At 41.3% G+C, this 14,747-nt stretch overlaps 1 protein-coding gene across 2 annotated transcripts in view; it reads left to right on the plus strand.

Annotated features, from left to right (window-relative positions):
- Positions 1-3,794: 3,794 nt before the first annotated feature.
- sik3 (SIK family kinase 3) overlaps positions 3,795-14,747 on the plus strand; it is a 30,463-nt gene continuing 19,510 nt past the window's right edge. For both annotated transcript variants that reach the window (XM_026943350.3, XM_053239652.1), the window contains exons 1-4: positions 3,795-4,148; positions 13,598-13,714; positions 13,978-14,041; positions 14,284-14,445. In XM_026943350.3, the coding sequence (XP_026799151.3) occupies positions 3,867-4,148; positions 13,598-13,714; positions 13,978-14,041; positions 14,284-14,445 (625 nt within the window). In that variant the 5' untranslated portion in view covers positions 3,795-3,866. The remainder of the gene's footprint in view (positions 4,149-13,597; positions 13,715-13,977; positions 14,042-14,283; positions 14,446-14,747) is intronic.

Raw genomic sequence — 14,747 nt, forward strand, 5'->3', positions numbered from 1 at the left:
TTTCATTCTTTTATTATTTTACAGCGTCAATCTTTTTAGGCTACATCATCCATCCATCCATCCATCCATCCATCCATTTTCTGTACCGCTTATCCTTCACAAGGTCACAGGGAGCCCGGAGCCTATCTCAGAGGACTCGGGGCACAAGGCGGGGGAAATCCTGGACGGGGTGCCAACTTATCACAGGGCACAATCACACACACTCACACACAATTTGGAAATGCCAATCAGCCTCTAATGCATGTCTTTGAACTGGGGGAGGAAACCGGGGTACCCGGAGGAAACCCCCAAAGCACGGGGAGAACATGCAAACTACATGCACGCAGGGTGGAGGTGGGATTCGAACCCCTAACCCCGGAGGTACCAGGCCAACGTGCTAACCACATATTTGAGACATAGCCTGATGCTTATAAAACATTTTGGCCCCATACTGAGTGCGCTATAATTTATAATGGTTCAGCATGTGCACTGTAAATGTTTATTTCTACTCCCTATATGGTGCACTCGAAACATTATCACCCTACATAGGGCACTATTTTACTTTTAATGACGCAAGTTGTAATTAGCGATACGGCCCATTTTTTTTTTCCTGTTTCAGAGCATCGTTCTCGGCTTGTGCCCTCGACATGTTTTCACACCTTACAGTGAGAATGAATAAATGAGTTTATTATGCACTGAATATTAAATTCCCAGTTACTAAACATAAATGACTACATGTATGAAATGAATGAACGATGTGAGTGAGTCATGGCCGAATGTTCTAGTGATGCATAAACAAATAGAGAGCACCAGAGCATCAGATAACACTTCACTTACAAGTGACATTAGAACAGAAATGATGAATTATTTAACCAGCTGTTAACATTTCTGTTGTCACTTGTACGAAAACTGCATTTCACATGTGATTATGTGAATAACTTGAAAAAAAAAACCATGAAGGTGCATTTGACCATCATGTGATGTCTGTAAACAATGTGATCACATGTGAAGATATACTGTATCATCTGGATCATGTGTAAAAATTAGCACGTGAAGGTAAAGGAATATTGCTATTAAGCTATTAGAGATGGGAACTTTCCTATTTTGCAGTCGTTCCTATTTTGCATATCATGCATATTCATAGATCCTGGCCACTTTTATTGGATTTATGGATATTAAAAGCATATTAAACAATGATTTATTCTACATAAATTATGTGTATGCTTTAAAATGACATTTATGCATCTGTTAAAATGCAAATATGACATATATGTATATATATATATATATATATATATATATATATATATATATATATTCATAAAATACAACTAGAAGTAATACATATAGAAGTAGAAATATCTGAAAAGTGAGTTGAAAATTTCTATGACTAAAATAAATCAGAGAAATTCGCTTCCATAACTTATCTAGTACTGAAAAAAACCATGTAAAATAAAACTCAGGTGCATAGAATATATACAAAATTATTTGTAATGCATGTGCTCAAGTTTCTAGCAAAGTGTGTTTGTTAGACCTTTGCCCCTTGACCTTTCCCGCTCCACAATTTGACCTTTAAAAAGCAGGAAAACAGAAATTTCCACTCAGTAGATAATGACAACTGTCACGAGGAATTCACTCCTCCCTGGACCCATCATCATGATCATCTTCATTAAGCACTGTATCCCGGGAATACTGGGAGCGAAGTGGGAATACACCCTGAATAGGAACACCAGGACATCCCGTACACACTCCTTCACACCTAGGGGTAATTTAGCATTTGTCAGTCCACCTACACGCATGTTACTGGGAGGTGGGAGGAAACCGGAGAACCCTGAGAAATCCACATGGACACAAGAAGAACATGTGAAGCTCCACACCTGAGCTCAGGATTGAACCAGGGACCAAGTACCACCCCAAACTTTTTTAAATATTGGAAATGGGTCTAATTGTAAATTAGTTTACATCATTTCTTCATGAACTTCACAATGTGTCTGCAGTGATCTGTTCCCATTCCCATTTCCCAATGGTGATTATTAGTGTTTATTAGTGATTAATGGTGATTAATGGTGTTTATTAGTGATTAATGGTGATTAATGGTGTTTATTGGTGATTAATGGTGTTTATTAGTGTTTAATGGTGTTTAATGGTGTTTATTAGTGATTAATTGTGTCTATTAGTGTTTATTAGTGTTTAATGGTGTTTAATGGTGTTTATTAGTGTTTAATGGTGTTTAATGGTGTTTATTAGTGATTAATTGTGTCTATTAGTGTTTATTAGTTATTAATGGTGTTTAATGGTGATTATTAGTGTTTATTAGTGATTAATGGTGATTAATGGTGTTTATTAGTGATTAATGGTGTTTAATGGTGTTTAATGGTGATTAATGGTGTTTATTAATGATTAATGTTGTTTAATGGTGTTTATTAGTGATTAATTGTGTCTATTAGTGTTTATTAGTGATTAATGGTGTTTAATGGTGATTATTAGTGTTTATTAGTGATTAATGGTGTTTAATGGTGATTATTAGTGTTTATTAGTGATTAATGGTGTTTAATGGTGTTTATTAGTGATTAATGGTGTTTAATGGTGATTATTAGTGATTAATGGTGTTTAATGGTGTTTATTAGTGATTAATGGTGTTTAATGGTGATTATTAGTGATTAATGGTGTTTAATGGTGATTATTAGTGATTAATGGTGTTTAATGGTGTTTATTAGTGATTAATGGTGTTTAATGGTGTTTATTAGTGATTAATGGTGTTTATTAGTGATTAATGGTGTTTAATGGTGATTATTAGTGATTAATGGTGTTTATTAGTGATTAATGGTGTTTAATGGTGTTTATTAGTGATTAATGGTGTTTAATGGTGATTATTAGTGATTAATGGTGTTTATTAGTGATTAATGGTGTTTAATGGTGATTATTAGTGATTAATGGTGTTTAATGGTGTTTAATGGTGTTTATTAGTGATTAATGGTGTTTAATGGTGATTATTAGTGATTATTAGTGATTATTAGTGATTAACGGTGTTTAATGGTGATTATTAGTGATTATTAGTGATTAATGGTGTTTAATGGTGATTATTAGTGATTAATGGTGTTTAATGGTGTTTATTAGTGATTAATGCTGTTTATTAGTGTTTATTAGTGATTAATGGTGTTTAATGGTGATTATTAGTGATTATTAGTGATTATTAGTGATTAACGGTGGCTCGCGCCTGTGTGCTGAGGACGCGCGCGCGCTCGTGTGTGTGAGAACTCGTGAGGCAGCGAGCTCTATATAACCTAGAAAGCAAGGACTTTCTCGTTGTCATGGCAATAGTTTTTCCCTCAGAGACACAAATTTCATGTATTTCCCGCGCTTTTTTTATTTCTTTATTTTCTTTATTTTCTTTCTTTCTTTCTTTCTTTATTTTTTAAATAAGATGCGGCTCGAAATGCACGCACCACCCACTCGTGCGCGCGCACGCACACAAACGCAGTTTCGTTTCGGTCGCCATAGCGACTGGAATCCACGCGCGCGGAGTGGAGTAGTGGTGGTGGAGGGAGGGGGCGGGGAGAGAAGGAGGAGGGGAATGAAGTCATCGTTTACGCTAACCGTTGCTATAGCGACATCTTTAAGAGCGGGCGCTTGTGGGGGGTGGGGGGGGGGGGGGGGGGCTGGAGTGGCAGAGGGAAAAAAAAAAAAAAGGAGGGGGGGTGGTGAGGTCTGCGTGAAGTGACGCACGATGGGGGCGGGGAGATGTAGCCGAGTGACGCACGAAGGGGGCGTGTTTAGCGCCGCGCGCCGCCGCAACGCTGCTCCGTAGTCGTTTCCCGCAGAGAGAGAGAGAGAGAGCGCGAGAGAGCGAGTGAGAGAGAGAGAGAGAGAGAGAGAGGCGAAAGAAGATGGCGGCCGTGCCAAGCGGAGCTGCTGTTGCTGCGTCCGCCGCGGCCGCGATTTCGCACTCGGCCCGACCGACCGCGGGCATGGGCGCCCCGACCCGAGCACCACCGGCTCAGCACCAGAGCCGAGCCGGACAGACCGCGGCGTGTATGGCTAACCCCGGGCACCCCGCGGTCGGCAGGCCGCCCCCAGCTCGAGTGGGCTACTACGAGCTGGAGCGGACCATCGGCAAGGGCAATTTCGCCGTCGTCAAACTCGCCACGCACGTCATCACCAAAGCCAAGGTGAGGCGACGCTCTTACCGGACTAACCGTCAACCTTTCCGAGCTGTCATCTCTCTATCTCCTTTTATTTCGCCGCTGTAGAAAAAGCGCTAGGCTGAGATTAATGTCCGCATCCCAAACGGCGCTGAATCCCCCTATATAGGCGCACTACAGAGGGTATGACCATAACGCCGTGCTGCGCTGTACGTAGTGCGCTATATGTCCAATAAGGAGCTGTTTGGGATCCAGCCAATGGGCCTTGCTGGCTCGCTCGGGTCTGTGTTGTTGTGTAGCGCTCTCTATGCTATGCTACAGCTAGTTAGCTCACTCGTAGCCTTTTTCTCTCACCATTAGCTCACTGTATCTTTTTGCTGGATTATTTTTTCCAGTGGTAATTGTTAAATTATTTATTTACCATAATTTCTTGTAATTTAGAGTATTATTTCGGTTGACATGTCGGTTACAGGACGGACGAAGTGATGAAGTAAGCGCTAGGCAGCATTTAGCCTGTAGCCAGCGCCAAGTAACGGTATCAGCCGTGTGTGTGTCAGCGCCACTAATAACCCAGAAATGTCTCTAAACAACAACACAACTTTAGTGTGAGGTCCTTATTGATATTATATATTATATTATGTTATAATATGAGTAAATAACAGTGGTCCAGAATGACAGTCTGAGCACTATTCCTTCTTTAGCATAATGAGCTAATGTTAACTTATCTGGATGTAACTAGCTGAAGTTGTTTAATTAGCCTCGATGAACACATAGTTGAGCAAAATAAATGTGTTTTGAGTTGAATTATATCTGAAATTTCAGAAACCTGTTGGGAAATGTAGAGATTTGAGAAGCATTTGAGAAACTAACAGCTTAGTTATGGGCAAAAATCTGTTTTCTTTAACAGTACACTTTAATAAGTGTTAGGAGTAGTGGTGATGATGGTGATGATGATGATGAAGATGTGGGAGTGTGTTTGCATGGGCTCAGTGGTGTGTGTGTGTGTGTGTGTGTGTGTTTGTTTGTTTGAGGTGCACTTGTGTTCTGTATACTGCACCAAACGCATTTGTCTCACCATTTAATCCTGAGATTGTGATCCTGTGTCTCTCTGTGTCATTGCGTATCTCCTCTCCTCTTTCTTTCTTCCTTTTTTTTTTCCCTTTTCTTTTTCTTACTGCGTGTACGGTTTTTGCATAGTGTGGGCGTCTGGTGGGCAGACACGCAGCTGGCACAGTCCGTGCTAAGAAAGATCAGCGCATCTGAGGGATCGCCGGTGTGAAAACAGCTGATTCGTGCAACTCGTTTTCTCATCGAATCTGAAATGGAGCCGCTGCGAGGAATCACCGGTGACAGCCGACGTTCACGCAAACAAAGCCGACCGCTTGCTTTCCACCGAGCCGTGATTCCAGCGACCAGCGGCGTCTCAATTCAGATTTTCTCAATTCTAGGCAGTTTAGTTATGAAGCCATAAAGTGACAAATCCAAACAATCATCTCGAATGCTTCCTCGGAACAGTCTTATGGCGTGTGGTGCGACGTTTCTTCAACTCCTCCGCTCACAACTTCAGTTCCTACCTGCGATTAGTTTCCATTTACTGTTTGTCTGGAAGAAAAACGTATAAATGCGGTTTTCATCTTGCGCTGTCTCATGCAATCTGTCATTAAACGTGTATAGAGATTACGAAGAATCGGTTTTGGTCTCCGTCAGGTTCTCTTTACTCTTCGTTTGGTTTCTGTTTTGTTCTCTTCGCTTTGGTTTGCTCTGCACCAGGTTTCACGCTTCGTTTGGTGTCTGTCAGGTTTAACTAGTTAGCTTTAATAGCTGTGTGTGCAGTAGCTACTACCGTTTCTCATCAAAACTTAAAAGAAAACACTCCACGGTGGACACCCACAAGTGACATGAGTCGTGAATGTAGGGTCACCTTGGCTCTTTGTTTGGTCTCCTTCAGGTTCTGCACTTCATTTGGTCTTGTTTCTGCTCTTTGTTTCATCTCCACCAGGTTTTGCTTTTTGTTTTGCTCTTCGTTTGGTCTCCATTAGGTTCTTGTTGCTCTTTGTTTGGTTTCAGTTCTGCCCACAGTCTTGCTCTCTCCACTTCATAACCAAAATGGATATTAAATACATCTAAAGAATGAAAATCTCAACTCCTGTTGTTTAGATCCTCCTGTATTCACAAAATCAGGATAATGGATGGTCTTTTGGATTTTTTTAATAAGCTGATGCTTGATCAGATCCACTTGATTCCTTTCCGTTGGGAGGAAAGAGGTTTGCATGCTATTGTCTTTTTAAAAATTTACTCTTAATAAAGCAGTCAGATTTAAAAACTTTCCAGAATAACACCACACCCTTGACAGTTTCACAGTAAAACAGTTACCCTGGAAGCAGATGGTTCCTCAGATCCACTTCAGTAGCCAGTGTCTGGATAAAGGATTATTTAGAAGCAGATCTGTTTGTATATTTATATGCTTAGAGTATAATTGTGCAGGAAGACCTGCAATCGAGGAAGCTGCTCTCTTATCAGGAAGATTTTTTGCCTTGCAGACGTTCTCATTGCAAGCCCCGTTACCACCAGAGCGAGATCACAGCAACCAATCGCAGTCCTTGACACAGGAAGTAACGTGACAAGTCGTTTTCGGTTAAAGCGTTTCGAAGACGACCAAAGGTCGGTTCTCTGGACCGCTCTGAAATCTCTGGGACAAATGACCCAAGTCTGGAAACGAGCTCCAGTGTGAAAACGATCTCAGGGTCTGGTGAAACGAAGCGTTATTGGATTTCAGGTTGTTCGGGTCCACCTGTTTGTTTACCGTATCGAAAATAGAAGTTTCAGTGGATTACCAAGAACCACGCTAATGGTCATAATTGCCGAGTGTCTGGAAAATGAAAGCTTCGCTGGATTTACCTGGAACGACGTCACCTGAGGGTATTTTTTATTTTTTTTTTGGAGCTGCCGTCACGGGTTTGCTGAACAGCAGGGCTAATTTCTGGTCTTTGGGTTCATCCTATGTTTTCCCTGGAATGATCAGCGTTTGTTCGCTTTGTAATGGTTTTAAATCAGAGGATGCACTGATGTTTCTGAGCCTCTGAGAGAGAAATCAAAATTATAATAAAATTGCTATTTAATAGCTATTGTTTATTCGGCAGCCATTTTCAGACTCGTTGTAGTTTTGAGAGTCTTTTAACTTGCAGCTTGTCTCACAACGCTGATGTGTTGAATCTGATGTATTTTCTGAAAATATTCCAAAAAAGTGCTTCCACAAAAGTTATGTGGCAAACCCTCTATAAACCCTGGGCTAAAATGTCTCAGATGTTACATTAGCTTATTTTATTACGTTTTTAAGCATGAGTTTGCGTTGTATGTGCATTTAAACTGCATGACAGTAAAAGGCGAGTTGTGTTGCCAGTTAAATGGCAGTTAATTGAGTCAAATTAAAAATCAATTTAATAGCAAACATGATGTCATAAATTTAAAGATTTAAAGATCAGCGAACAGTTTACAGCCTTCATTCAAAATTCATCAGTATGCGATGAATGTAGCATCATAATGCACCGCTAATCAATAATACAACATACTGAGATATAAAACTTGTACAATCTTATTCCGTCCCTTTCAGGAAGCAGCCTCAGGACCGTCTTCACACGTGTGCATCTTTCAGAAGTCGGCGTTCAAGTTTTGGACTTTCCGAATGTCACGTCTCGTACATGTTAAAAAGGTCACAAGTAGGAGCAATATGTCAATAATCTGCGTAATCTGATACAAACAGCAGCCTTCAAGTAAAAACTATTTAACTATAATTGAAAAAAAAACACTTAGGTAACTTTAACTAAGCTCACTGATACTATGTTTAAATGATTGAGTTACGTTTGTTTGTTGCTTATTACGATATTTCGGGTTTTAGTAAACTGTAATTGTGGATTAGACGCAACACAGCAACTGATCCGTCACAAAAAAAATTGCCAACTGATATAATTTTAACAAAGACATAACGTCGAAATGTCCAGTCAGCTACCTGTTGGTTGGTATTAGCATGCTTTGTACGATTGGACAAGAGCTTTTTTTTTTTTTTTTTAAATGTTTATAAAAATGCATCGAAACCATTTTTTTCAGATTGAGTAAATTGGTATTCATCAATCTGGAATGTTCTGAAACATTATCCCGTTTCAAAGAGAGCGTGAAGACGGCCAATCTGAGCGCGTGTATAGCGGTATCAGCGAGTGCGCTCATTAAAAAACGAACGTAGCGTGTCTCAGTGCTCGCTGAAGTGAACTGCTCTCACACACACTACACTTTCTATGCATGATCTCAGATAACTTTTTATGGCGCTTTGCGCTCGTTGTTAATGACCTAACTCGCTGATACTTGCTTTGTGCTCTCGCAGTGTGTGTTAAAGATACAACTGAAACATCGTACAGACGTTTTATCAAGTTGATGGCGATGTTTTCGCAGAGCGCCGTTTGATCATTAATCGTGATGTGCATCCAGATCACTGTCTTTTTGAGTTGTCATATCGCCTACTCTTGTTGTGAAAGAGTATGGTCGTATAAAGTCTGCTCTCTGTTGATTTAAAATGATTCAGCGTGTCCTGTTTTCATTTGTTTGCTCTAATAGCACTTAAAGACGAGGCTTAGTCTGTGTGCAAACAATACTGCAGCGCCACAGGGCTTTAGCTACAGAGCATCGAGTTCATTCACTTTCACCTATAATATGCGTTCTGTATTCTCTAGGTTGCGTAACTCTGCGTCCCACACACACACACACACACACACACACACATCTCTGCTGCATCTGAAAGTGAACAGATTCTCGGGATTTCCATTTGAGTGATACGGAAACCAGAGGAAAAAAAAAATCCAAGCTGGGGTTTCATCTCAACATCCCTCCGAATGTTAAACACACGCACGTGTTTCACACTTCTCTTTTAATACCAGACTCGTAAACACTCATCACTTCCAGAGTCCTCGCTAATAACATCTTAATAACACCTTGCGTAACAGCTAGCGGTTTCCGTCATGCCCGCTCCGCTCGGTCTGGTTCTCCACAAATGCAGACGGAGACGTCATGCGCTCGTTTAGACAGTCTAATCTCCACCAAATCCAGTCTGCACGTTCTCGCCGAAGGTGCTACACAGTTCCTCTTATCTGTACAGTTAAATGTATTACAACATCGTAAGCCATAAGTGCCCCAGAATCCCTGAGTGACCCAGGAAACCTGTGGTTTTTTTTTTTTTTTTTTAAATCGCTGATCTTTTTCCTTTGTGTTGTAATTTCAAGACCGAGAGAGATCAGATCAGATGAAATGAAAACTGAATCCTAACTGAAAACTTTTGACCTCGGAAGCTGTATTCAGACATGATTTGTTTTGCATGAGTTTATCCATCTTTTAACTACTGTTACTTTGTGGATTTATTTATTTTTATTTTTTAAAAATGTCTATCATCCTTGTCAGTGGTTTGATAATGTCCTCCCTTTTTCCTTAAGTCATTTGTCCCGTGAATTAAGAGGAAAATATTTCCAGCAGTCTTGACATGATGGATGAGTGTCAACATTACAATTTTTATTTTTTATTTTGCTTTGCCGATGATTCAGAGGTACACGCTTTCACGCCTATAAATCGGCGTGAAATTGATACTTGTGATTCATATACTATTTAGTTTGGTTTGTTTTGTCATAGCACATAATTAAAAAGCCCAAAAAGCGGAAAAAAAGTTTTGGGGGGGAAGAACACTTTGCATTTCTGCAGCACTTAAGCTCTGTTCTCTGGCTCATTTAAGCACCCGTAGACACGCTTGTCTGATGTTTCTGATCGATGAGTACCACAAGAATTAGGTCACATGACTCATGATTGCAAATAACATGCAACAACATACACTGCACTATACAGGGTGAAGAAACCATTACATCACTGCTTACGGGATGAGATTATTCACAGTACAGATGAAGTTTCCGACTTGAGAAACAAACACCAACATGACCAAACACACACACACATCTTTTGGACACAGTGAACAGCATGTCAGGTTGTGTGATATGGTTTGACGGCGTTAAGGCTACATTCACAGCAGCAGGAATAAGAGTCCCCGATTTGTCAAGGATATGAGGTGAACTTCCGTAAGTTCCTGCTCCATCTTCTTCAAAATCAGCGTCCTGTAACGAGACCACGTCCCTGACCAGCTCTTATTGGTCACGACGGAGAAGCCGTGTTCGATTTCCCTAACAACGAAGCATAACCAGACTCTTAGAAAATGCCCACCAGCGGCGAGATGAAAGAGGCGCCGCAGCAGCAGCATGTGGAAGATTTGCAAGCGGACGCGCGCCATTTGAGCAGCGGCTCCCAACCTTCGGTCCTCTCCCTGATACGGCTAAAACACCGATCACGACGTCCAAGCGAGTGTCTGAGTGAAAGTACCACACACTGACCTGTAAGGTGTCGCATTTGGGGTTGAACCGACCTGATGTAGTGTCTCAGTGAGGAAAAAATATCAAAAATCATCCTGCAAGCATGTCTGTCTTTCTATCTATCTATCTATCTATCTTAAAAAAGATAATTTTTTATCAAAACCACATGTCAAAAATATTGGCATCCCTGGATATATATATATATATATATATATATATATATATATATATATATATATATATATATATCTTTTGTTCCATAACCTTTCTTTGAAGCCTATCTTTGCCAAAGGTGCCAATACTTTTGGATTTGACTGTATAGTTGCTGCACATCCTTAGAAACCTGTAAGATGAGGAAATTAAAGAAAGCAGTTTACTGATGAATGGAAAACCGCAATAGCGTTTTTGGGAACATGAGTCTAACAAGGTAAAACACACACACGCACATACGCACACGCACATACGCACATACGCGTGCACGCACAGAGTGTAACACCTGTTACAGCATTAGCATCAGCTTCATTCTTTGACCTGTCAGCAGGTCTGCACTCGCGACTTTACACACGTGTGAATGACACACTGGAAACTGGGTATGTCATCACGAACTCTGGCCACACACGCACACACACACACACACACACACACGCTGAGGCAAACACTGTGTGTGCTGTTAGGAGCGTGTGATTTTATGGGATCAGTTTTTGCATAATGTTGCTCTTTTCATCTAACATCCTGGACTTTGTATGTATGTGTGTGTGTGTGTGTGTGTGTGTGTGTGTGTGTGTGAGTGTGTGTGAGTGAGAGACAGTCACAGATACACTACTAATAACACCTCCTTGTCCTCTTACACTCGCTCATCATGCATTTCCATCAGCTGCTGTTTCTCTGAACATTCTGACAAGACGTCATCACAGACACGCAGTTCCATAGAAAACGGAACACACGCACACGCACACACACACGCGCACACACACACACACACACACAAACACATCGTTTATTCCACCAGTCTGTTATCACACATTTTCTCGATCCACACGCCAAACTACAGCACAGACACGAACATCTATGACAGTCCTGGGGAAGCCCGAGTGTGTGTGTGTGTGTGTGTGTGTGTGTCGCCCACATGCACCATCAGGGGTGTTCGACTGCTAGCATGTCCAGATGGTACTACCCTGTGTGTGCTGCCCACTTGCATTTACGTGATGTTAAAAAGAGCTCTGCTCAGTTGGCACTAGTAATGGTGGTAGTAGTAGTAATAATAATAATAATAATAATAATAATAGCACTTTCTAGCCCCACCCCTTAGTGACAGAGGAAGACCAGAAGATACTGGGACCATCAGCACTTGTTCCCAAGAAACGTTTTTGAGTTGGTCTAATGATGCTGTTATCCAACTTCTGTGATGGACAAAATTTATAGGAGAAGAACTAAAAAGTTATAATGGCAGACAATCCAATATGGCAGTTATGGAAATTAACGTCATTGTATCCGCTGGAGTCGGCGTGACCCAAAGAATCAGAGGAACATGGAATCACGTGTCTACGACGTTGTGCTGCGTCGTTATTATTGTAAACGTATGTCCACCTTTGCCTTGTCCACATTTGGTCCTTGGCCCCTAGTAATAATAATAATAATAATAATAATAATAGTACTGGTAATCCATATGCACGTTTTAATTGTAGCTAAAAGTGCACGTGTATTTAAAGTTATTATCAGCTACACAGTAACTAACGATAGAATCAGGAATGGCAGACAGATTGCGACTATCGCGATGGGCATCCAATTGGACGATTTAAACGTCAGCCGGAAAATGTTGTGTCTGCCGCTTTAAGAGCGACAAAAATAAATTGTTTTGGATCTCGTAACATGCATTTCCTTTTCGCCTGTTTTGTATCCTAGACAGACCTTAATAGCCTCCTGTGTGACATCAGAGCAGAGCAACAAAACATCATTCTCTGATGTAGTTTATCTTTCCTCATCTGCGCTGCCCAACAGATAAAGCCGTGAATGGCTTCTCTCGCAAAACATGAATGACTTGTCGTATTGCACAGGATCTGACGAGCCTAATAAACGTAGATCGGCTTTCTTAAAATAATACTTAATCAAGATTTAAATTGGGAGTTTACTAGAGATATGCCTTGGTGATAACCGGTCAGAGTCAGTTAGTAGCTAGTTAAGTAACTAGCCAGCCAAAGATATCAGTCTCGCTGATTCAGTGTGTAGTCCATTTGGAAAATATTATATATCACGTTTCACTTTTTCATCACGTCACATTTTAAATCAATTTATTTTCCTTTTCCATTTATTTTCCATGACAACAGTTTGGCGTGACTGACTGTTTAATGTCGGAAACAAGAATACGGTGGTATTACGGAAAACTGCGATACGCGATCTTACAGTTGTTATGCCGGGAATCCAACATTCTTTTATTTTCTTTTACTTTCCTTTTTCCCTTTATCACACATTCCATCTGTACCGTAGCTTTACTGGTGTATTTGTGTCCAGATGTTGATCCCAGAAGCTATGTGATGATATCAGCACCGTTACTGGACGCCTGCCAGCGTGATAGCCCGTCGTGGCTTAAAATGCTAAAAGAGAACGCACACATGTTGGCGTGGGCTAATAATAAAAACTGATATCACTCATGGTCATGAGGTAACTTTCTTAGCCTGATTTAACGTGAAAATATTGTCATGAAATTCAATTTTCTGTTAGCGTTAGCGTTCACTAGTCAGAGACTTTCCGAAGAGAAGTTTGGTAGCACTACGTCAGCCTGAATAGGGGTCTGTCGTCTTATTGTCCTGTGTTTTCCACATTAGGTTTATATCGAAGTATAGAGGAAAAGGTCGGGAGCTGCTTGCAGCCAGTGGCAAGTGCGAAAACTATCTAGGTTATCCAGAAGATTCGTAGTGTTAGGAATTGTTTTGTGATGACTTCCTCTGCTACAGATTTTGCAAGTTAGTTCAGTCATGTTCACTATTGATCTTTTCATCAGGTTCGAATTTTTTTTTGGAGGTTTCATGATTAGTTTGTTTTCTAAAAGAAGTGAACATTGAAAGTTAGCATGATCTGTCCTGTCAGGTGGCGATTAAAATCGTGGACAAGACGCAGCTGGATGACGACAACCTGAAGAAGATCTTCAGGGAGGTGCAGATCATGAAGATGCTGCGACACCCGCACATCATTCGCCTCTACCAGGTCCCGCCCCGTTTTTAAACTCTCGTTCCATTGGTCAATCAGAGCTGTCAGTCATTTTCCAGCTCTTTTTCACACTCAGGAGTAGCAAGTTGGAGTGTGTTAAGTGTGTTTAAAATACAGAAAAGAAAAATGCAAAGGATAAAAAATAAAGCCTTCAGAATTTTTTTTTTGAAGAGAAATTGAACTTGAATGAATTGAGATTGAATGAAAAAGGAGTCCAGTGTTAAACATTAAACTGTGAATGTGTGTTTTCTCCACTCCAGGTGATGGAGACAGAGAGGATGATTTATTTAGTAACGGAGTACGCCAGCGGTGGAGAGATTTTCGGTGAGTGTTCCAGCTGCTCCGTGGCTTCGTCCCAAACAGAACACTAATGTTCTGAATAATGTGGATAAGTTGTACACCACTTATGTAGCGTGTTGTTTCATACAGTAGTGAAGTGGTTTGGGACACAGCCAGGGGCCTGTGGCTGATAAACGCTTAGCTAGCTGGCGAGTCAGCATGAGCTCCATGACATTGAAGATGTCCTTGTGGTGTGTGTGTTCGTGTGTGTGTGCACGTGCGATCAGATCACCTGGTGGCTCACGGACGCATGGCGGAGAAAGACGCACGGCGAAAGTTTAAACAGATTGTGGCAGCTGTCCACTTCTGTCACTGCAGAAACATCGTCCACAGAGACCTGAAGGCCGAGAACCTCCTGCTGGACCACAACCTTAACATCAAAATCGCAGGTCAGAGAGATGGGGAGGCGGAGAAACGGGGGGTGGAGAGATGAGGGGGTGGAGACCACAACCTTAGTATTAAAATGTGGTAAATGGGGGTGGAGAGACAGGGGGCGGGGCAACAAGGGGTGGAGAGATGAGGGGGCGGAGACCACATCCTTAACACGAAGATCCAAGATCAGTCAGTCAGACAGACAGACAAAGGCAGAAAGACAGAGAAAGGGACAGACAAATGGGAGGATAGACAAAGGCAGACGGAGGGGGACAGTAAAACAGCAAGACAGACAGAGAGGGAGAGACAGACAGATAAA

The sequence above is a fragment of the Pangasianodon hypophthalmus genome, chromosome 14 (assembly GCF_027358585.1).
Source record: "Pangasianodon hypophthalmus isolate fPanHyp1 chromosome 14, fPanHyp1.pri, whole genome shotgun sequence".
NCBI classification, from domain to species: domain Eukaryota; kingdom Metazoa; phylum Chordata; class Actinopteri; order Siluriformes; family Pangasiidae; genus Pangasianodon; species Pangasianodon hypophthalmus.